Below are 25355 nucleotides of genomic sequence, written 5' to 3'. Positions count from 1 at the left end.
CAATATCTTAAATCGTCAATCACTCACCTGAGTTAACAGATGGTCGATAAACTAGTGCATGGTGAAAGATAATTAATTATTGCAAGTTGTTCTTATTGAGGTGAAAGAGAAAGCTTTCTCCCTTGCAAAACCGGTTCCGCAAGTACCGAATTCATCATGTCTGAGCCGCGGAAGAATCATCTCACCATAGATGGGGGGCAGCCGAAGGACGACGAGCACGTCGCTACTTATAAGCCTATTCCAGAGGCTGATACAGGTACATCCGGATTTAATTAACATATTTATCTAATTTGATGCTATTAGTTATTACTATCAAGTACTTAGGTTTTAGTTATTCCTAGAAATAATTATTCGATTGTCCTCAAGTGTTATGGAAGGTCCTTGACCTCTTTATTGACAATGTAAAAGCACTAACCGGTCATGCACGTGTATGTACTTAATTTAATTAATGTGTCATTAAATTACGGAGATAGTTCCTTTGTTATCTATTGTTATCTCCTGTCATGTCTCGGGCCGGTGATAAAATAACGTCACCAGACCAAGTATAATACGGCAAAATTTGGAAGATAAAAATAGTGTTTACGTCACCAGACCAAGTATAATAACTAAGTTGGCAATGTTATTATAATTAAAATTTAAGATAACATGCCAATAAACAAGATACATGATGATGTTTTCAAATGATATTATTAAAAATGTCAGAAATTTGTACTATTATTAAACAATATTAATTATGCGAAACAAGATCAAATGTTAAGTCCTACATTTCAAACTATAGTACGTCCTATTTCCTCCGTTATTATTCTGTAGTTAAATTTGTTCATTTACGCACAAAATAATCGTAGATAATAATTTTTATTGAAGGGCCCTATATTGGGAGTGACATTTTTATTTGGTCGGGTTATAAAGCGCTTTTTTCCGCCACGCTCAGCGCCATTTTGTGATTGTTCGCTGACTGATGCAACGAAACGTATAAATTACATTATTTCAGTATTTTTACTATTTTCCTGTTGTATTTCTTTATACGAATATCAAAGTGGCCTCGTTTACAATATGAGACAGTGAATTTGAATCATGATTTGTGAGTTAACCTTCAAGAAACAAGGAAAACAACCCACATTGTAACTCCTGCAGCGCACTGGCCGTTAAATTGCCTAGCTACCAATTGATGTCTCAAATGACTTGCATCCTGCCTGGTTCATTAAAGACCCCAATTTAGCACTTCCATATACCTATGCTAAAATTACATTCAAAGAATTCTATAAGTAATGGACGAATAACAGTAAGTTACTTAACTAAAATATGTTGAGCCAAGAAATGGAACCAGAGTTGGACGATAATGAGGATCTCTGGGAACACCAGAACATCCAAACACTGTTGAATATGTATTTGCAAAACATTGACAAGTTTAGAAATCCTAAAATTAGGAAAAAAAGTGTCTGGGTTGACATATCTAATGCTGTGGGCAAAGGTCCTGATTGTTGTGATAAAAAATTCAGAAATTTAAAACAAACCTATATAAGATTGCTAAAGAGGAAAAATAGAAATGGTACAGCCACTGTCAAATGGCCTTACTTCGATATTTTTGAAGAAATATACAGCAATAATGGTGAATACCACCCAGATATACAGCAGAAAATAGAAGAAAGTGCAACAGAGCGGACTGTTGCTAAAGCTTTATTGACCATGAATTCAGCAGCTAAATTCGAACCGGATATACCAGAGCATGGGGAAAGCTCAAGTGGGCAAACTGAAGAAATGAAAAAGAGGCTGACCAGAAAACGGCATGCAGAGTTCCGTAAGGTTACTCTGGAAATGAGAGATCGGCAAAGAATGGTGGAGGAGAAGCTAGATAGGTTAATTCATATAGTGGAGGAATCTAATAATATACAAAAAGAGAGGAACAGATTATTTGAACAGTTTTTGGAGAGAATTAACCAAGCTCAATGAAATTTTTAGTAATTTAACGATAGTGATATCAGTACTATACTACCACCATTATTGAAATATTTGGATCCACAGAGGCAGTTACAGTAGAAAAACATCTATAGATGTTTTACAAGACTAATAGATGTTAAATCTTAATAAATTAGGTCTGTAAATTAATGTACAGGACAAACACACTAAAAGATAATTAAATAGTTATTATGTCTAGCTCTTGATGAATCAAATTCACTATAACCCTTTACACCAGAGCTGATATGATCATGAGGTTCTTAGCGGGTTGTTAACATTTATAATTGTCAATTTTAACACATGTCATTTAAATTCAAAATTAAGTTGGCAAACTTCTTTGTTTGGAAAGGGTTATAAGCACTTGATTTCCTAAAATTCCTTTTTAAAGAGTTAACATTGTATGTCACATAGATTAAAAATAAAATGTATTCTTATTTTAGCACTAAGCTTGTAATTTGTATGCTAGTGTAGTGCTAGTCTAAGCAGGGATTTGGACTGTGATAACAAAAGTTATAATGCAATTGTTTTTCCATCTTTAGAGTAGGTTTTACATTATAAAATATTAAATAGTAAACCATATTCGCCATATTGAATTGCATTAAGATTACCTAATTTTAAACTCTCCAATTCAAAATAAAATTTTAATGTTTTTTTATAAACTTTGTGGGTATAAAAAGTATTTTTCAATAAGTCAGTAATTATGAAATAGCCAAGTACATATAATAATATTAAGTATAATAATGAATTTTTAAATTATTGAAGATTTGAGTCCAAAATTGTACTGAGATTTTTTGTTTACTTCAGAAACTATGGGCTACAAAGTATTCCTTTTTGTTTATTAGTGTATGTTCTATTTGCCCTTTTTTATTTATTGAAGTAAAAAAAAATTAAGTAGGTATTTAAAAGTAAACTTAAGATTTAACTTTCAAATAAATGGTTTGGTATGCATGTTTAACTTATTTTATTACAAACTGGTTTTAGAATTAAATTATGGAATAAATATTTTAATTGTATAATTTGTGTTTGTTATGTTCCACTCAGCAACCATTTAGGCACAAATTTCAGGGTGCATCTATAACTTAATAGTTAACATAAATATTGACAATAGAAAAAACCCCTACACTTGCCAAAAAATTCTTAAATAATATTTTGAAAAAAAAAAAAAGCAATCCTTCAAATTCTTGTTGACCATCCTTAGTTTTTTATATTTGTATTAATTCTACAGGGTTGGATGGGGTATAGTTTTTGACTCATAGTGTACTTCTTGCCGTATTCATAGGTATCTTATTGGTAGCAATACCAGCACATACCTTTGCTCTGAACTTCCATTTATCACATAACTGTAAACACGACAACATTTAAAGCTTGTTAGTTACTACTGTTTTCATCTCACGACACACACATGACTGGTTCATTAGGCTCAATTCACACGGCGGTTCTATTACAGCTTGTAGAGGTAGACTATGACCATGGCAGTGTATCAATTAGGGCTACGCGATATAGACGCGTCCCATTGTAAAGCAGTATTCATTGACGAGATTCCTGTGAATTGCGTGCCTGGCCGATTGTTGCATACTTCTGAGAAGCGACTGGGTATATATTTTGCTCTTTTTACTTGTTCAGGAATGCTTGTGGATATAATATATTGCAGATAAGTAACAGGCAAGCTCGAGTCGAATTATACTGTGGGTTCTGCGCACTGAAGTTATACCTTACTAATACGTGATGCTTACTATACGTAATAACTGTAATAAGTTTTAAGTAAATATTTTTTACCAGTATTTAGCATTTTATGTGGCTGACTGATGAAAAAATATACAGAATGTTGAGTTTGAGATATAACTAGGTAACAACAGGCGGTGTTATCAATGGCTAAAAAGGATCTCTTCCAGACAACGTTAGGGTAGCTGGAAAAAATCAACAAATAAATAAACAGAAACAAAAGGTAACAGGCAGTGCAAGAACAAAAAATATAGAGAAAACCAACACAAACACACATACATATATACCAAATACATAAATAAATATACCGTATTACAATACTAAACATCCAAATACAAACATACATACATAAATACAATGGGGCAAAAGGCAAAAATGGCGAAACTTAAGATGATAAAAATAAGATAGTATGTTTAGCTTATTGATGAGATAAGAAATTTGTGATGAATGTTTAAATTTTCTTCTTTATGAGCATCAATGAGCATTGACCACGTGACGTACCCAGGCAGAATTTTTAACCGAATTCCAAAAGTGAAAAATAGGTACACTGCAAGACTACGAAGGTTATGAACCTTTTTTTCATTCATGATAATTCCGCAATTTTACTTAACATATAACGATATAAAGTTCTTATCCCGACGAAAGAAACAAAGGAACGTTTGGATTCCTAATTGTTACTTGTTCGGCCACCCACTGTTTTCATAAGAAACGGAGTGACATGTCTCGATGTTTTCGGACTTGTCTTTATACGCAGCATACAGCTATAATATAATTAAGCATAGGTACCACTTTGAAACTTAATATCTGCGTTCAAAAGCATCGCGTATTTCCTTACGTACAGTGGTTGTGCACGGTTGTTCCAACTTTAATTTACGGCTAAGTGTATAACTTATTTGTGTATTCATAATTTCCTGGGTGATTAGCACTAGTTATTAATTTATACGAGTTGCAAGGTCGTGGTCCTATAAGAAATGTAAGTCCTTTATATCAGGTTTGCTAAGTTAGGTATACCTACCTACTTATAAGGAGTGTATAAGCTATTTCTTACTTATCTTGGTTCCCAGACTAAAAATAAAGAAAAACTTAAAAATTGTAATTTTGAACTGTACCTTATTTTTAAGATCATATGAAGATCATAATTTGAATTTTGACAATAGCAGATTATCGACAGTCATCGTCCGTTTCGCCTATTATGATAACAAAGTTCTTATTATTCTTTTATATGTTGCATATCCAATTCAGACTTTTTATATACTGCATCAGTCGATATTTTAAAGTGTTAAGTGTAACACCATTTTTGTTTTCTAGTTGTATCTGCAATCAGTCAGAGTATAAGCAGATGGATTGAACGATTTACTTAAAGAAAAAAAAAAACAATTAGCAAAATATATTTTACTTAAATAGGTAGACAATTATAAAAGTAATAAACTAGACCACAGAGGCATAAAGTTCGGGGAGATCACTTATTCGATTAAAAACGTACGACGCAAATACATTAGTTAATTACCTTTATGGCCTTCTGACTATCTCCTTAAATTAGACTTTTAACGACATGGTTTTAAATCTAATTTTATTTAATCTTTGTTTGTTTGAACAGAGTTCCGCTCGTCAAAGTCCAGCCTCCACAAGTCCAAGGAAAAGGTCGACGAGGCGGAGGAGAAACTTCTAGAGAAAGAAGACGAGGCCAAGATCGTCACGCGTGTCGATATGGCTGACGCCAAGTACATCGTGGGCGACCACCGCAATGGGGACGCCAAGATCGAGCTCGACGCCAACAAGAGGGTGAGTTGTGTGTGTTGTTGTAGGCCAAGATCGTCACGCGTGTCTATATGGCCGACGCCAAGTATGTCGTGGGCGACCAACGCAATGGGGACGCCAAGATCGAACTCGACGGCAATAAGAGGGTAAGTTGTGACTGTGACACTTATGACCTCTGTTCGCGAATATTGTCACGCGTGTGTACATTGCCGACGCCAAGTAAGTATAATATAGTCACAATAGGGAGGTGACTACGTTAAAATTGTCATGTGCCTAACTGAGTACCTACTGTCTACGCCAGAATCAAGCTCAATTTATCAATAATAAAAAAAACTACACCGCCCTAACTTGTTACATAGGTCCACATAGGCGTATATTTAATTATTTTCAGTATTGGCAACCAGTTGTCGTCATTACGAGTACTAACTATGACAAGAAAGCCACATAGATGCTCAGTTGGCGATTGAAAATCGAATTTCACAAGGCTACTTTTTCACATATTGTTATTATTGCATTTCGTAAAGACCAATTTACCAAAAACACAAACACTGGATAACTAAAATGATATACGAGTATAATATTTACGGCAAAATGCGCGCTATTGGTTTAAAATATTCTATACGAGCCGGTATCAGTTGTCGTTTATCTGGTTACCCCCTCTTCCCAACCGAGATATCTGCAATGAGTTCTACCGTGCGTTCAATCTCAAATTAAGATTATACTAAAAAGTGGTTTAGAAAAAGAAACTCCATGTAACAAGTGCTTTAAATATATTACAGATGTAGTGCGAAAAGGGTTTCCTTCGTATTTTTACGGAAACGTTCGTATTTGTCATGCTAGTTCAGTCAATATCAGTGCACCTTGTACTGAGACTGACTGAAATAGCATGACAGGTTCGTACGTTTCCGTAAGTGCGTTTTCACATTATCTGATCCGATATCGGATGTCGGACCGATGTTATACATTACAGGTGCCATCTTGGATTTTTTCCATTGAAATCCTTCCGACATCCGATATCGGATCGGATAATGTGAAAACGGACTAACGATACGAAGGAAAATCTTTTCGCACTACGTCAGTACTCGTTGTTGACGACTACAAGAGAATTTTACGTAATTATCTGTAGACTAAGTAATCTCGGCAATCTTGCTTAGGAAACGTATTTGATCATAGGAATACTATAAATATTTCTTGATGACACTTTCTCCGAACAAGAATGTCACTGCGTTTCCGCTTCTTGCCGTAACTCACACTGGAAGATCATTTTCTTATTATCTTATTGTTTTTTAGCAATTCTCCGGGCTAACCAAGGAGGAGCTGATGAAGTACGCGGACGACCCGTTCTGGGTGCGCCTGCGCTGGGCCATGTTCATCCTGTTCTGGGCTCTCTGGCTATGCATGCTGGCCGGTGCCATCGTCATTATAGTCCGCACGCCGAAGTGCGCGCCTCCGCCGCCAAGGGAGTGGTAAGATTTTTCATTAGACTAGCACGTAAAGTGTATGGCACGACGCTGAGGTAGCGGGGTTAAGATGCGAGTTTGTGGCTCTGGTCATGTGCTATATATACGCTTTAGCTGTGCCATGCCATGCGCAGATGCGCACCACGACCGCCCAGGGAGTTTTAAGAAGAACTTAGAATATGTATTTAGGAAAGCTTCTGGCATGATGTAGGCTTGCAGGCAGGGTCGCCATGTCATGTAGGAGTTGTGTAAGGAAGATACAAGGTGTTGCTAAGACGTCGACGCGGCGTCTTTTTCCATACAGTTGGCCCGACGCGACGCTCGCGAGACGCTAGATGTGGGGGGACCCTAATTATGTGGCTCCCAGGGCCATGTCCATTCTGTCCTGGGCACTCTGGCTGTGCTAAGTATGTACGTTGCAACCTCTGTTAGCCCTGTTAAACCTAACCTAGCCTCTAAAGATAACATACACCCGAGAATTTTGGACAGATACCTCAGTGGCCGGGCAGTTTAGTGGTAGGGACATTAGCAGCGTAAACTGAAGACTCGGGGTCGATTTCGATTGGTCGACGATACTTCAGTGCATGATAATAATTAAGATATATATAACACTTTAAGTTCTCGCGCTTTGTACACATATTTAAAGTCACTTACAGGTCGAACGCGATTAATTAACATTATTTTACCTTTTACATTATGTTAATTAATCGCGTTCGACCTGTAAGTGACTTTAAATAATAAGATATCTATCTCAGTTTATGATATCAATGAATGTTTTCCTAGGTTCGAAAAATACGCCCTCATTGAATCCGACGGCAGCCTACCAACTAACAGCGATCTGGACTTGCTGCACGACTCTCAAGTGGGCGGCGTTTTCGCGCAGTTCGCCTGCGGAGCCGACGCCTATGAGATACTGAAGACCAGCTCTTGCGTGGATCAGTTCAAGGAGTTTATCAAGAAGGCCAAGGATCGCGGTGTCAAGTAAGTTTTTATATTGGATATTGAAGCTGCTAGAAAAGCAGGTGGACCAGATGGAAATGAGAACCCGTCGTAAGATGCTCCTTGTCCATGGTGTAACTGAGGTCAAGGATGAGAACACAACGGAACGGGTACTTGATGTATTCAAGAAGCACTTGAAGACGGACCTCGCTCCCACAGATATTGCCCGCAGTCATCGCATGGGCCGGCCTCGAGCCAACCAGTCTCGGTGCATTCTTGTGAAGTTTAGTGACCTCTCTGATCGTGACACTGTGTGGTATGGCAAAACCGGACTGAAAGGGACTGGCATTACATTGTCCGAGTTCCTCACGAAGCCCCGGCACGATGTGTTCTTGGCTGCTCGCGATCGGTTCGGAGTGCGTGGCTGCTTTACTCGTGATGGAAGCGTCTATGTAATCGGTGCGAATGGTGAACGCCGCTGCGTGGCGTCCCTCGAGGATGTGAATAACTTCCAAGTGGACGCTAATGCCAATAAAGCGGAAGCTGGAGTTTCTTCAAACCAGTCGGACAAGGAAGCCAAAAAAGCCCGGAGACAAGCAGCGAAGTCGCGCACTTAGGCCCGTTTCTTGGTACTTTATCTCTCTTCCATTCTTTTGTGTTCCTGGTCAAGTCTGTCTTCATTCGATTCAGTGTGACTTTTAGTTTTAGTCGTATTATCTGTTTTCTTATTTGTTACCCACTTTTCTACTTATGGTAATTATTTACTTTTGCTATGTTTTGTGTTAAAATAAGGTATCTTGTCGTTTGGACTTGCTTGACAGTGACAGTACTGACAGACGTTCCTTAGATGACTTTTCTTTGAAACTTGATAATGTTGCCAGGGTGTAAATAGTAACGTTTCGTTACTTTTAACTGTTTTAATAACGTTTTTTAAATCGTTTTTTTTGTGGTTAGATTTTATAAATCTTGTAAGTAAACTTGTAATGTTTTTACTGCTGGCGGGTAGTAGAATGAGATTTAGACGTATTTTCTATATATATATATATATATTTTATTATTATTATTTTTATATTATATAAAATATAATTTTATTTTATTTGTATGACACTATGTAGTTTAGCTTGCGACAGTGATAGTGATGAATATATTTCTTTTTCGTCCGGTAAAGACGATGACAGCTTTCATAGTCTTTCTCCTTCACTTCATGATTTTCTTGACGGACAACTGAATGACGTGCCTAAAAACTTTAATGTTGCGCATATCAACGCGCAGAGTATTCCTGCCCATTATAAAGATCTTTTATTAACGTTTGACCTGAATAACATACACGCAATTCTTGTATCTGAGTCTTGGCTTAAACCATGTCTACCTTCTACCTCGTATTCCTTACCAGGATTTCAGTTGGTGCGGAATGACCGTTCTGGTAGAGGCGGTGGTGGGGTTGCAATTTATCTTCGATCTAACATCCCTTTCTCTATTGTCAGTGTGTCGCCCCCTTGCTCAAACGAAGCCGAACATTTATTTCTAGATGTTTCCTTATCCCATACTAAGGTTCTTCTGGTGTTTTTTATTCTCCGTCTTTGAATATAAATTACTTTTCCTCGCTTGAGAAACTCCTAGAAGACCTTATGCCTTCATTCAATCATCATATCATTATGGGTGATTTTAATACATGTTTGCTTAAGAATGATTACCGATCCAATGCATTGAATTCCTTAGCTGGAGCTTGCAACCTAACTATCCTCCCGTCTGGGCCTACTCACAACTTTCCTAATTGCTCCCCTTCTTTATTGGATCTCACTCTTGTTTCCTCTTCTAGTCATGTAGTTAAATACGAGCAATATTCAGCGGTGGAATTTTCATACCACGATCTACTTCTACTATCCTATAGAATTAGACCACCTAAACCAAAACCTAGAATTTTGTTGCAACGCAGTTTTCGTAGAATGAGTGTGGAGAGGTTGTGCGATGATGCTCTTCGAGTGGATTGGGGCATGATATTTAGGGCTAGTGATGTCAATGACAAGCTTCTTTTGTTTAACTCTCTTCTATTACAGCTTTATGATACACATGCCCCAATTCGCCCTGTTAAAATTAAGCATTTACCGGCTCCTTGGTTGACCGAAAGTATACGTTCCTTAATTTCTAAGAAAAATGTGGCCAAATCGAGATATAGAACTAATCCATCTGATAGAAATAAGGAAAAATACCATTCGCTACGCAATAGATGCAGCACTGCTTGTCGGGATGCCCAGAGACGTCACATTCATAGTTCTATCGAAAATGGTGATCCCTCTAAGACCTGGAAATTCCTTAAAACTTTAGGTGTAGGAAAATCTCAGCATTCCCCTGTGAATAAAGATGTTGATCTCAACTTACTCAACCAGCATTTCTCTGCTTCTACTACCTTCAGTGGGCCGGCTAAGGCTCAAACACTCGACTATCTCTCTAACGTTACTACTTCTGTTTCTTCTAAATTTTCCTTTTCAGAATTCTCCGAATGTGATGTCAAGAAAAATTTACTATCGATATCTTCCAATGCTATTGGTGTGGACAATGTGAGCCGTAATATGATCCTACCGCTACTTGATCTCCTTCTTCCCATCATTACCCACATTCTCAATTCTTCAATTTCTTCGGGTATTTTTCCAATGCTGTGGAAAGAAGCTTACATTGTCCCTTTACCTAAAAAATCTAATCCTTCTTCTTTCACTGACTACCGTCCCATATCTATTCTTCCCTTTCTTTCTAAAGTTCTCGAGCGCTTAGTTCATCAACAACTCACTTCTTATTTAAATAGAGAAAGCCTCATGAACCCTTTTCAATCCGGCTTCCGTTCTGGCCATAGTACGGTCACATCACTAATCAAAATCACTGATGACATCCGATCTGGAATGGACAAGCGGATGGTGACGGTATTAACGTTGTTGGATTTCAGTAACGCGTTTAATACCGTCGATTTCGATATTCTTATTTCAGTGTTAAACTCTCTAAATTTAACTACTCCGGCTCTTAACTGGTTTAGAAGTTACCTTGTTGACCGTCGGCAGAGAATCAAAATCGAAGATGCACATTCCTCTTGGTGTAGCACTCTTGCTGGCGTTCCGCAAGGTGGCGTTCTATCTCCTCTTCTCTTTTCAATTTTTATTAACTCTATCACCAACAACCTTACCTCTTTTTATCACTTGTATGCCGATGATTTGCAAATTTATTCACAGGGTGTGCTTGACGATCTCCCATCCCTTATTAACACTACAAATAATGATTTAGAAAACATTTTAGATTGGAGTAACCGCTACGGTCTCATAGTCAATCCATCTAAAACGCAAGCTATCATTATTGGTAGTCAGAAACTTATCTGTCGGATCAATTTTTCCGATTTACCTAGGATTTCGTTTAACGGCACTTTAATTCCTTATTCATCTGAAGTAAAAAATTTAGGTATAATAATGGACCGTACTCTGTCTTGGATTCCTCAGATGAAAGAGGTAAGTAGGAAAATGTTTGCTGCAATAGGATCCTTACGGCGACTACGTAACCTTTTACCTTATTCGACCAAAATTGCTCTAGCTCATACTTTGCTTCTCCCGATTTTAGATTATGCAGATATAAGCTACCCTGATCTTTCTGAAGAGCAACTTAGCAAACTCGAACGTCTTCAGAATGTATGTATTCGGTTCATTTATGGCTTGCGAAAGTATGATCATGTCTCTTATTATCGTTCGCAGCTCAAGTGGCTGCCTATACGTCTGCGACGCAATTCTCATATTCTCGCTCACTTGTACGGTATACTTTTCAACCCCTCCACCCCGCTCTACCTGAAGGAGCGCTTCAAATATCTTTCATCTTTAAGGTGCGCCCAGAATCACCTACTTGCCCAAGTTTCCTCTTCTTCTAAATTCTATAACGACTCTTTTACCTTTCAAGCGATTCGGTTGTGGAATGCTCTGCCGTCTGATCTAAGGCGTGCCAAATCTCTCCCAATTTTTAAGGCTCAACTGAAATTACACTATCTGTCACTTCCTTAAACTTCTTAAACATGTTATTCTGTTGCTTTTTTATATGTATATATAATATTATGTTTATGTATGTGTATGTATATTTATATATATATTTATATCTATATAACTTATATTAGTATGTATATTTCTACGTAGTTACTTGTGCTGGTTTTTTTTTTTCTCTCACACCACTTATTTTTTGCTACCCTTATATTTCTCCGTTACACTGATCTCTACTACCCGAAGGTTGTCTGGTAGAGATCGCTTTTTAGCGATAAGACCGCCTGTTGTTGCTTAATTTCTTGTTTGATCTTATTTGTTGTATGTAATTACTTAATGTGCACAATAAAGAATATTATTATTCCTCTTTATTCATTTTAATTCTTAGGCTAGGTTTTATAATATGATTATAAAAGTAAAATACAAAACCACATACAAAACAATACAAAATATATAAACACATTATAAAAAACCTAACCTAGGGTGCCGCCAGCAGCGGGGCAGGGCCCAAGCTGCCGGTGGTTAGGGCTGCAGAGAGAGGAACCGTCGGACTATCCGCGCTGTGTCCAAGATCACCGCCTTCTGCATCTGGCCCTTGATCCATCCACCTAGCGAGAGTCTCTTAAGATGTTGGTCGAGACTCTTCGCTATGAGACCGTTCGCTGAAACGACTATCGGAACAATGATCGTTGATTCAACATCCCACATGGCGGTTATCTCGTGAGCCAAGTCTAGGTACTTACTGGACTTGTCCTTCTCGGCTTTCACGAGATTCTCATCATGGGGGATGGTGATGTCAACGAGCACTGCCCGGCGTTGCAGTCGATCTATTATCACAATGTCAGGCTTATTGGCTACAATAGTCCTGTCAGTGATAATAGATCGATCCCAATAGAGCGTGGCACGACCATTTTCGAGAACTGGCGCAGGTAAGTACTTGTAGTACGGTACTTCGCGGTCCACAAGGCCGTATTGAAGAGCAAGTTGCTGGTGAATAATCCTGGCTACGAGATTATGTCTGTGCAAGTACTCGCCGTTAGCTAGATGAGAACAACCGGAAATGATATGCCTGAGTGACTCTCCGGGACGGCGGCATGCCCGACAAATGTCGACCGTACCGTCCTTCAGGATATATTTCCGGTAGTTGTTCGTCATCATAACTTCGTCCGCAATTGCACAGGCAAAACCCTCGGTTTCTCCGAAGAGGTCCCCAAATCGTAACCAGTTCACCGATGCGAGCAGATCTACATCGGGTCCCGTGAGGGCCTTGTAGAACCGCCCGTGTAGCTGCTTGCTCTCCCATACCGCCTTGCGGTCCGCAGTACTTAGTACCACAGGTTTGCGCCAGTTCTGTTTCGCCAAGGAGAGCGGCGTGAGGTTTCCGTCCACTGCCACCACATCACGATGCATCCCACACTCGTTGTTAAGGAAGTAATTCCTGAGATTGTACACCTCACGGTTGTGGAGATTTTTGGCGTTTAGGAAGCCTCGACCTCCGCACTTCCGTGGGATGTACAATCTCATAACAGACGAGCGCGGGTGTAACATACGGTGTGTGGTAAGCAGTGACCGGACCCTCCGATCCAGGGCGTCCAGCTCGGTCTGGGTCCACCTTAGTATGCCAAAGGAGTATGTGAGTAGAGGCATTACCCAGGCGTTAAAGGCGCGCACTTTATTGCCTCCTGACAAAAGACTGTTAAGGACTTTTGTGAGCCGACTGAAAAAGCGCTCCTTCACCGACCGTCTAATGCCAACATCCTCAATACCCAACGACTGTGACATACCAAGGTACTTATAGGTTTCTGATTCAGAGATAGATCTGAACGACATCGTCTCAGAAAGTTGTAAATTTTCTGAATTTACAACCTCCCCCCGCTGTACATGCATAACCGCACACTTATCGACACCAAACTCCATTCTGATGGCGGTACTGAAAACTTCTGTGGTTTTCAATAGCACCATCAGGTCTTGGGTGTTCGGTGCAAATAGTTTGAGATCGTCCATGTACAGAAGGTGAGAGATGACTTCACCCTCTCTCCGAAGCCGGCAACCTAGCCCAGAATCCTTCAGCAGGGTGCTGAGGGGATTCAGAGCTAGGCAGAACCATAATGGACTCAGACTGTCACCCTGGAATATTCCTCGCTCAATCCTTATGAAGTCCTGCGGGCCAGTGGGGTCATCCCTGCCTCCTGGTTGACGAAGGACTGTGGTCCACTGCCTCATACATGCAGCCAGGAAGGATATTAAAGCTGCATCAAGTTTATACAGCTCCAATACCCTTCTCAGCCATGAATGAGGCACCGAATCATAGGCCTTCTTATAGTCAATCCAAGCGGCCGAGATGGCCCCCTTGTTCCGCCGAACTTGTTGGCAAATGGTCATGTCTATGAGGAGGAGCTCTTTAGTACCACGGGACCCAACCCTACATCCATTTTGAGCGGGGGCCAGAATGTTGTTAGCGACAATATGCGCGTTAATTTTTGCTCTCAAAATGGATGTAAGGAGCTTGTAGAGTGTAGGCAAGCACGTGATGGGTCTGTAGTTTTTTGCTTCCGTGGTACTACCGGACTTGTAGAGCAGGAAAGTAACACCAGTTGTTAGGGAAGGTGGGAGAGAACCAAGATCGAGGGCTTGTTGAAATTGCGTTGCCAAACGCGAGTGCGAGCATCGAAACCATTTTAGCCAGAAGTTGTGCAATCCGTCAGGTCCAGGACTTTTCCAGTTCTGGGCCGTACGGGTAGCACAACTTACGTCGTCGGGGCTGATGGTGATAGCCCCCATAGGTTCGATGTTCTCGCACTCGCGTTCGACAACGGTCATCCACTCACCCTCCGTGTGTTCGACGGGCACCGACCAGATGCTACGCCAGAAATCAGACATGGCAGTAGCATCCGGCAGCCGCACGTCAGACACACGAGGGTCGGTTTCCTCCCACCTCCGGTATACTTTCCTTTGGTCGCTTTGAAAAAGACGATTCTGCTGGAATCGGTCCACACGCTTTCTGTAGCGGCGAATACGGCTTGCCCATGCATAGACTTTCTGCTTCAGGAAGTCGATGCGCTCTGTGACATTGGCCAAATAGTCGCGGGGCCTGATGTCCGTCCCCGCGAACGCCTGGTTCACAAAGCGCATTACTCGGGGGCGATTATTACCCCCTCTGAAGCAGATCAGCTTTGCAATGAGAGTCCTAAACGAGTTGATACGACGCTCGATCCGTACTTGCCATGCAGGGACACCTCCGACGGTCCTAGTTGCACGGTCAGCGTCCGGAAACTTGACTCGAGCAACACGGCACGCCGCGATGGCTCCGCAGTACATGATCGAGTGTGTATCATCTAGATCTTTACTAGTCCGTATAAATGGCTCTAGTAAAGCGTTTAAGGCTCCCATTAACGCTAGATTGCGTCTATTCATAGGCAGACGTGGTAATCGTGGCCTAGGATTGTTTGTGGAGCGATACTGCGTAATCGCCTCTTCCAAAGACCTCCTCAGTTGCTCATTGGCAGGCTCACTCTCGCTCTGACTCGCGAAGTCCCCGCCGTCGTTACCGGAATCAACCCGCGGCGCCTCCGGTGCCAGGTCGGGTTCGGGCACCGGGTCCGGCGACATGGCGGGCAAATCCCGCCCCGAGGCGGGGTCCGCGCGAGTAGCGAGGGCCTCCTGGCGGAGCCGATCAAGTGCGGCGTCATCCAACCGCTTTGACCGCTGAATGACGCGCACCTGATCCGATAGCCGCTGCTCCGACACGGTGATGGATGGCTCGAGTGCCTGGAACAGAGGTAGCATTCTTGAACGGTACGCGGATAGCCGGGTTCCCCCCTCTGTGGCCCCGTAATAGGCGCGCATGACATTCTCGTTTATTTGTCGAGTCCATGTCATGCGACGCACTACACCACCGGCAGCGGGAGCCGTGGGCGGGGCAGGATGTCCCGCAGGCCCCAAGCGTGCCGGCAGCGGTGGCCGCCCTCGTCGCGCAGGTGGTGGCGGCGGCGGCGGCGGCGGCCCGCTCTCGTCGCTGGACCCGTCGGTGTCGGGCGCCGTGGCGAACTCGTCGCCCGACGAGGATGCGGACGGGGAGCTGGACGAGGCGGGCGGGGATGGTGGGCGTGCGTTTCTTTGTGCCGCTCTGGTGCGTGACCTTGTTAACATTTTCACAATGCACTTATCGCCGTTTGACAGTTCATGTTGATAACCGTGTATTTAGATTGTAGATAGTTCGTTGCATGTTCGTTATTATACATGATTTAATGTACGAGTAGCGTAAGAAATACACAAAAACTGAACCAGAAAAACCAAAACGGCGATAAAAATACTATAAAAATAAATAAAATTGTGAAAATTTATCCAAAGACACGTCCGTCAGTGTCAGCGGTTTTTTTTTTTTTTTTTTTTTTATTATTATTATTATTATTATTCTCAGTATTTATTTTCATTCTCTAGGCTACTAGGTTTTTTACAATATGTATATAAAAATAAAATATAAAAACATTTACAAAACAATATAAAAACATATAAACATATTATAAAAAACCTAACCTAGGGTGCCGCCAGCAGCGGGGCAGGGCCCAAGCTGCCGGTGGTTAGGGCTGAAGAGAGAGGAACCGTCGGACTATCCGCGCCGTGTCCAAGATCACCGCCTTCTGCATCTGGCCCTTGATCCAGCCACCTAGCGAGAGTCTCTTAAGATGTTGGTCGAGACTCTTCGCTATGAGACCGTTCGCTGAAACGACTATCGGAACAATGATCGTTGAATCAACATCCCACATGGCGGTTATCTCGTGAGCCAAGTCTAGGTACTTACTGGACTTGTCCTTCTCGGCTTTCACGAGATTCTCATCATGGGGGATGGTGATGTCAACGAGCACGGCCCGGCGTTGCGGTCGATCTATTATCACAATGTCAGGCTTATTGGCTACAATAGTCCTGTCAGTGATAATAGATCGATCCCAATAGAGCGTGGCACGACCATTTTCAAGAACTGGCGCAGGCAAGTACTTGTAGTACGGTACTTCGCGGTCCACAAGGCCGTATTGAAGAGCAAGTTGCTGGTGAATAATCCTGGCTACGAGATTATGTCTGTGCAAGTACTCGCCGTTAGCAAGATGAGAACAACCGGAAATGATATGCCTGAGTGACTCTCCGGGACGGCGGCATGCCCGACAAATGTCGACCGTACCGTCCTTCAGGATATATTTCCGGTAGTTGTTCGTCATCATAACTTCGTCCGCAATTGCACAGGCAAAACCCTCGGTTTCTCCGAAGAGGTCCCCAAATCGTAACCAGTTCACCGATGCGAGCAGGTCTACATCGGGTCCCGTGAGGGCCTTGTAGAACCGCCCGTGTAGCTGCTTGCTCTCCCATACCGCCTTGCGGTCCGCAGTACTTAGTACCACAGTACTTATTATTATTATTATTATTATCCCTATCCCTATCCGTTATCAAGATGTTCAATGATTTCTTATCAAGTGCTAAAATATAAAGTTTCATGGTTTTATCTTTTAAAATTAAGAAATCCCATACAAACTTTCAACCTTTTTTTCAACCCCTTCATCCCTTATTTATAATATTAGTATGGATTAGTATGAATCTACTTCATCTCAAGTTGGCGGGGATTTTGCAATGTTCTACAACTCGCAAGTTGGTATGATCGCGCAGTTTGCCTGACTCGTAGAGATTCTGAGGACCGGCTCTTGCTTGGAACACAAATTTTGTAAATATGTGTATCCAGCAAGGAAAGTATCCAGATCAATTAAAAAAATCAATTATAAGGCCAATATATAAACAGGGAAGTCATTCAGAATACTCAAACTATAGGCCTATAGCCATTTTACCTGTAATTAATAAAATCATGGAAAAAGTAATTGTAAACCAGATAAGTACTTTCCTTGAGAAATATAATATCATCACGGATGCTCAGCATGGTTTTAGGCAGTCTAGAAGTACTTCTACGGCCCTGGCGCGTTTTACGGATGAAGTGTACAGTCATTTAAATCATAAAAAGTACATAGGGGTGCTTTTTATTGATTTTAAAAAAGCTTTCGATACGCTGGACCACGAACAACTACTGCAGGCCATGGAAGAGTGTGGGGTTCGTGGTCCGGTGTTGGACTGGTTCCGTACATACTTGTCGAGACGCACTCTGCGCGTCTCCGTGGCCGGTGTGCGCGGCGACGAGGCAGATGTGCAGACCGGGGTGCCGACCGGCTCGGTGTATGGCCCACTTGGGTACATAATGCACGTAAACAGTCTAACTAATGTTGTGCGGAACTGTTCAACATACATGTATGCGGATGACACCTGCTTGCTATATGCTGATAAAGACCTTAGTAAAGTACAAAATTATATACAAAAGGATTTTGAAAACATATTAAAATGGTCTCACGATAATGGTTTAATATTAAATACCGAAAAAACTAAATTTTTGCTTATAAAATCACCATTTACGAAACAATGTCAGGCGCCAATCCAAATTATTGGTCATACGTACGATTGTTTGCACACCGAAAAACGTGACTGTAAATGTAGATTTATAGAAGTAGTTGATAAGTTTAAATACCTAGGTCTAACTATAGATAAAAACATTAACTGGAAAATACACATAGATGCAGTATGTAATAGGCTAAGATCTATACTGTGTAAAATTATTAGTTTAAAATATATAGTAAATAATAAAATATTACGAATGTTATACCATGCACTGGCTGACGCTGTAATTGGGTACGGTTTAATAGCTTATGGACGCACATTTAAAACCTATTTGGATAACATATTAAACTTACAATTGCGTCTATTAAAAAACATAATAGATAAAAAAACCAAAACAAATTGTAGAAACGATTACACGATCCTATTTAAGAATTTAAACATCCTGCCAGTGCATGATAAAGTTAAGTACTTGATAGCAACGGAACAATTTAACAATCCCGATTTTAAAACCCCGCGAATATATACCCGAGCGCCTAGAGGGACAAAGCGTCGTCGATATGTGGAACCTACCGCCAGCAACTATTATGGCAAACGGACCCGCCGCTACATCACACCGCGATTATTTAACACATTAGGTACATTAGAAGACGAATGTCGAAGTAAAAACATCTTTAAATCAAATATTAAGAAGTTGCTATTAGGTACAAAGCCTGAATGAAAAATTACCCTCGCATTTTTAAAATAGTTACTGAACTGATTAATTAAAGGGGTGCTTGAACAGTTCAACTTGGAACAGTTCGACTTTGTCAAAAAGGCCAAGTTTCTAGTTGCTAGAAAAATGGCTTCTCTGTGTAGTTGCGTCTCCAATTTATTCTATTATAATTCTCATCTCATATGAAGTCAGTAGTACTTTAGCACACCGCTGTGCACACCACTACGGGCCAACATAAAAGGCTGTGATTGTGATAAAACCCGCTCTTGATGCAATCTCATGAAAAATCTTGATTCAACCGGAATTATATGAATATATCTTTATTTTTGAAATCTTTCTGTGCAGGGTGATCGTAGACCTGGTCGCCAACTACGTCCCAACAACACACGAGTGGTTCACAAAGAGCGCGGCGGGCGAGGCTGGTTACAAGGACTATTTCATCTGGGCCGCGCCCAGCGGGTACAATGGCACGCACGCCAACCCGCCCAACAACTGGGTATGTATTCAAAATCTTCTCTATTTTCACAATTTTATATTAAAGGAAAAAATTGAAAAATGTATGCTTCTGACACTACACACACTTTGGGGTAGCATATAGCGTAGCGACATCTACCGACAATCTATTTTGACTTCTCTCTTTTATATTCTTATAATAAATAGGAAAGTCAACCTTATCGCCATACATACAGGGTGTAACAAAAATGGTGGTGATCCGTTTAAGGGCGTATTCAGTATCGTATTCTCATCAGGAAAAAGTAGGATAAAAATTTTTTTTCGCCTTTTTTTATCTTTGTATGGAGATTCGAACGATTCGCGCGGCCCGGCTCATACAAAAGAGAAAATTTTTTTAGCGAAAAAAAAATTTTCTACTTTTTCCTGATAATAATACGATACTGAGTACGCCCTTAAACGGATCACCACCAATTTTGTTACACTCTGTACATGTAGTTATCTCGGACATTGATATTATAGAAAATAATATATTTTTACTTTTCTGTTAGATGTCGCTATGGTCTCCCTCCAGGCCCTTATGATGGAAAGATTCTTTGACAAAATTTCCACTTGCAATTCCACGGATCATTGGGTAACCAATATTCTATTACACTAAGCCCTCGGTAAGTTCAATAACTAACTTACTGCGAACCCCCAAGAAACATGCTCCGGACATACCGTGTATCTCACTCCAAGAAACCCTGTCTTAAAATGATCTTTTACTTTAGCGTGCGGTGACAGACGAAGACGCTTGGACGTACGTGGAAGCTCGCAAAGAGTTGTACCTCAGCCAATACGGTGCGGGCAAGGCAGACCTTAACTTCCGCAACGCCGACGTTGTCAAGCAGTTCGATGAAGTGTTGAAGCTGTATATGAAAGAGGGCGCTGCTGGTGTCAGGTTAGTGTTTTGTGTTCACCTAGTGTAGTTGACATTCTTTTGTTAATAGTATCAGTGGGTGGGGTATCTTTTGAGGATCAATCTCTGCAACACAAAGGACTCAAAGACTAAACATAAAAATCGATTCTTAAAATTTAAAATAGGCTCATGAGGCATCATATCAAGGATCCTAGCGATATTTCATAGCTGTATCAGAATGCTGATACGGTGTTGCTAGAAAATTGCCAGCTCTTCGGTCACCAGTTCCGTGAACCGGACGCGACGTTAGGTCACAACAAAAAGATAAAAGATATTTTGTGGAGTCTATAAAGGTGCTTATTCTACTTGCAATATTTAAATGATAGTCAACAAGCGGATCTATTAATGGGGATCATCATAAATAAATTCCCTGGGGCCGAGATTGGTTATACGAATTGATCCCCCCATGAGTACAAAGCTTGATCCGCCTTTGACTGAAATCTTCTCGAGGCTGAGGCGTAGGGTTAGAGCCGGCGTAGCTTTATTTGACGGTCATATGCGCATTGTAATATGCCTACTTGAAAAATAAATATTTCATTTTCATTTCATTTCATTTTCATTTGATAGTAGACTTGTCAACCCTATTTAAGCAATTTTGTATTAACTATTCACTAACTTTCTTATAGCGATAATTTTATCAATTTCCAGGCTGTCCCACGCTCGTCTCCTGATCGTGTCGTCGTCATTCCTGAACGACACGCTGCTCGCCAACACGGACAAGGCGCCCGCCGGCCGCACGCCCACTATCGGGGACTATCACTTCCTACGCCACACATATACTGCTGATCAGCCGGAGCTGGATGGCCTGTTAGCGCACTTCTCGCAAGTCGTGGATGATAATGCTGCGGAACCTGGAGCTAGTAAGTATAGTGGGACCTAATATGCTGCCTTGTAGCACTTCGAAACTGTTGGACCAAGAGTTCTGCCTTGTGGTACTCTTCTAGCTAGGATCAGTTTCTCGGCCCGCCGGCTGTACGCCCACTATCGGGGATTATCACTTCTTACGCCACACATATACTGCTGCCCAGCCTGAACTGGATGATCTGTTAGCGCACTTCTCGCAGGCCGTTGATGATAGCGCCGCAGAACCTGGAGCTAGTTAGTACTGCTGCAGTTTTGTAGCACTCTGATAACGTTGAACCAATATTGCTGCCTTGTGGAGCGTCTCTCACCACATCCTCTAGCCAAACTCTTTAATGTACTGAACTAGTCTCATTCAGAAGCGCCCCGCGAATTGACGAATGTTCAAAAAAAAATCGCCGCTATTATCCGGAAGCGGGATTCGCAATCCGTCAATATTTTGGTCCACCTGACATCAGTCTTCCTGGCGATAAGTCTCGCCCGATTCCATTTAAATTTGGTAAAGACTTCACCACGTCTGGCACCTGCTTTTGTTTCGTGCTAATTTTCTAATCACGATCCTATTGTTCCAGAAAAATCCGTGTTCACAATAAAGGAGACAGACGAGAACCACTTCCAAGAGCTGTACCTGCTGGCACACAACGTGTCGTCTCTGCGGCCGCCGAGCGCGCGGCCATCAGCGCGGATGTGGACGCGGTCGTACTGGTCAACAGGACTAGTGAGACCACTAACAAGTTCCGCAAGTGGCCTGCGTTACAGGTACTACTAGCCAGCTGTATAGCTGTTGCTTTGACATTTAGAGACTATACATCTCTTATTATAGTAGTTTTTTACTTTAGTTGAATTCATATTATTTTGTTATCTTAAATGTAATGTTAACATCTAAAGGTGCCCCGCCGCGCTCGCGTTCCTGCTGCCCGCGGCGCCCGTGCTCGCCGCGTCGCAGCTGCGCCAGTTCAACGCCTCCGGCAAGGTGACCACTAATCCGTTCATTACTCATAATATTGTCCTGGGGCCCATTTCTCGAAACATATTAGTCTGATAATATTAGTGTGTCGTCATGACAACCCATACGATTTGACAGTTTGTGGACTAATATTATTAGTCTAATATCGTTCGAGAAATGGGCCCCCGCTGGCAAGTGAGGTTGTTAGCTCGACGAGGGTGTTAGGGCCATCTACGCGCTTGTAACACCTCTGGAGATTCAGACATCGATAGGCTAACACTAATCCGTTAAAATAATTACTAGTTCTTACTCGTAGTATTGTTGTGCCGGTGAGTAACTCTGACCTTACTCGACAAAGGTGTTAAGACTTGTAACATCTCTGATGCGAACTGCTTACCGTCAGGCAGACTGTTTGCCTATCACGATGTTAATGCCTGGGCAACCGAGCTTCGCACGGAGTTCAAAAACTCTAAAATTCGCGTCTCCCGTAACTTAAGACTAAGCTAGATTGATTTTTACCCCAGAAAACAGAAGTTTCGGAGATCGCCGGTATTCAAAGAAACACAATTTAAAATTGATCAGCTAAGTTTTCAATTAAAAACTGTTTGTTTCCAGAGCGAGCTGGGCCGACTAACGTCGCTGCGCGCGGAGGCCAGCATCCAGCACGGACAGACCCGGATGGCCGCCGTGCCCGCGCGCAACTCCACGCTGCAGCTCGTCGCCGTCGCCAGGTCACTCTCACTTTCATTCTTACTTTAAATGATAGATAGATAGATATACGTTTATTTGTTTGTCACAATACACACATAATACACAAAAGAAATAAGTTACAAAAAAGAATTAGAATACATAATAAGCAAATTGGAAAACAGGAAATTACAGATTTTTACCATAGCGTACTATGATACTGTGCGCGTCGCAACAAGACAAAAGGGTTACGGCTCAGTATTACGCTACGCCCTGAGGCAGCAGCACTGATATTCTGCCGGAACCGGATCAGATCACGATAACACATAATTGATTGAATAAGAAATATTGTAAAGAGATGAAATTATATACCTAAAATATCTATAAATAATTGCCTATGAAACGAGTGAGATGAATGCTATGATGAAAAGAAATGTGTGTTTGATCTGTTAGATCGATAGATAGTAAAATAATTGCTACAGCTAGAGCTAAAGCTGAAGCTAAATCCGGTAATCTGCAACCAGGTAGCCATAAGGGATACCCAAACTTTGTTTTTCTAAAAGATATTTTTTAAAATGACGTTTAAAAGTAAATTTAGTTTTAATTTGACGAATCGGGGGCGGGATATTGTTCCAGCACCTAGTTGCGAGATACCGGAAACAGCCTGTAAAAGCAAGTTTTGTGAGGGTGAGCTTCTAGGAGACAGCGCCTGGTAGACCGTGTACCATGTCGTTCATGGAAAGAGGATATGCTTATTTTAAATAAATGTAAATGTACTTTTTTTCTGTTCAATTTCACTAAGTATCGTTAGAATAGACTACCGTAATTCATGTTTTGTGATGATGTACCTAGCATAAAGAAATATTCACAAACAAAAACATCGCTGCGAAAAAAACGAAATTTAGCGTATCGTTACACTAATATTTTAATATAGTGATATGGCTTTGGCAGGTTTGAGTATAAGGCCCTTTGTGGACATTCAGTCTTCGACGCGTGCAGTGGGGCGGGCTCGCCCTTGTGCACTCTATGCAGCGTCGACTCGGGGCACTTGTATAAGCTTCAATTATTTGACATTCACGCCGCACGACCCGCCCTGCTGAGCGGCGAAGACCTGAGTCTTTCACTGACTCGTCGTCAGCGTCGGGTAACGGCCATTAGCCCGGCGTCTGTATATGTATAATCCAGGTTCTGGGGCGGAACCACTCGAACCATTATCAAATTGGCGACCAAGTCATACGTATATATCATGTGTCACGCTCAAGGCAGGTGGAAGGCCGGGCACACTGGCTACTTGGCGGTGTTCAATTCTCAGTCTGAGCTGCTGCGCGCCAACCTCACGGCCATCGGCGTCCCTGTGCTACCGGCACAGCTCACCGTGCACCACGTGTCGCATGAGGTCGCCAACCTAACTGGGTAAGTGTAATAGCGGTTCCACACCCTTCGTCTGCCACAGATACTAAACACATGCCACACACCACCGAACACAAACAGGGTATTCCCGCGGCGAACTTACCAGTCTGTAGAGAATCTCTTTGTTTAAAAAAAAAAACAACAGAAGCATGTGGATGTAGCCTGACCATACAGAGCAGTCTAAATTCGGCTAGCCAAATGAACTTTAGTGCAAGCATGGTCGTGCGATAAATGATAATTGATAAAACATCAGGCCGTCCCTATCGTACTATTAGTAAGTGCGATAGGGACGGCCTGATGTTTATCATCGCGCGACCATGCTTGCCTGATCTCGCGATTCATCTGTAGTCTCTTAGTTCATTAGTTACACATGCAAGTAGAAATTAATAGCCTGTGGTCCGGTTTTATGTATCTATATTCGTGGGCCTTTATCGCCGCGCGACTCGTTGCATACCTATTATTCAGTTTCACAAGGTCCTTTATATACCATTATTTGATAGAGCTGGGGCCCATTTCTCAAAACTGAAAGTTACAAGTTACAAGCGGAAGTCTCTTTCCAACTTGTTATATTAGACATTGACAACCACTTGTAAATTGTAAATAAATAAATAAATCGTCTATCCTCAAAATAAACCCTTTTTTGACAACATTAAATCTAACTATGTAACTTGTAGCTTCGAGAAATGGGCCCCTGGAATCACTTACAAAATAAAACAAAGATTTGTGAGGACTGGAGGACCGATAAAACTACTAAACCTTTCGGGATCGTTCGAATAGTAATCGAAAAGTTCTAGAGTTTGTTTTAAAAAAGTCATTGATGAAAGCATTTATCCATTATTTTTATTAAAAAAAACTTCTATAACTTTTATTTTTCTGCAGTTACGCGACCAACAAGCCAGTAGAGTGCGACGATGTGGCTGTGCCCGCCATGTCGTCGGTGGTTCTCTCCTTCGTGCCCAAGACCGCAGAGTAACTCGGCGGCTACTTGCCTAACCCGCTAGCCGCAATGTATGAGCGGCCTTTTGGTTGCATTTCGTTTTTGTACCGTGAAAATATAGCATGAGCATTA

The 25355-nt window shown here is 41.5% G+C and overlaps 1 protein-coding gene across 1 annotated transcript; it reads left to right on the top strand.

The window, feature by feature from the left end:
- On the top strand, positions 1 to 25355 carry LOC125232710. The gene is made up of 12 exons (XM_048138470.1): positions 1 to 256; positions 5276 to 5460; positions 6727 to 6902; positions 7680 to 7877; positions 19320 to 19470; positions 20195 to 20364; positions 21031 to 21242; positions 21816 to 22002; positions 22132 to 22216; positions 22805 to 22920; positions 24143 to 24289; positions 25166 to 25355. Exons 1-12 carry the CDS (start codon positions 157 to 159, stop codon positions 25257 to 25259), a joined length of 1821 nt encoding a protein of 606 aa, XP_047994427.1. The 5' UTR covers positions 1 to 156; the 3' UTR covers positions 25260 to 25355.

This window comes from Leguminivora glycinivorella, chromosome 13 (genome assembly GCF_023078275.1).
Source record: "Leguminivora glycinivorella isolate SPB_JAAS2020 chromosome 13, LegGlyc_1.1, whole genome shotgun sequence".
Classification (NCBI taxonomy): domain Eukaryota; kingdom Metazoa; phylum Arthropoda; class Insecta; order Lepidoptera; family Tortricidae; genus Leguminivora; species Leguminivora glycinivorella.
The sequence above is the reverse complement of the archived record's forward strand: the minus strand, read 5'-3'. Positions and strand labels throughout refer to the sequence as shown.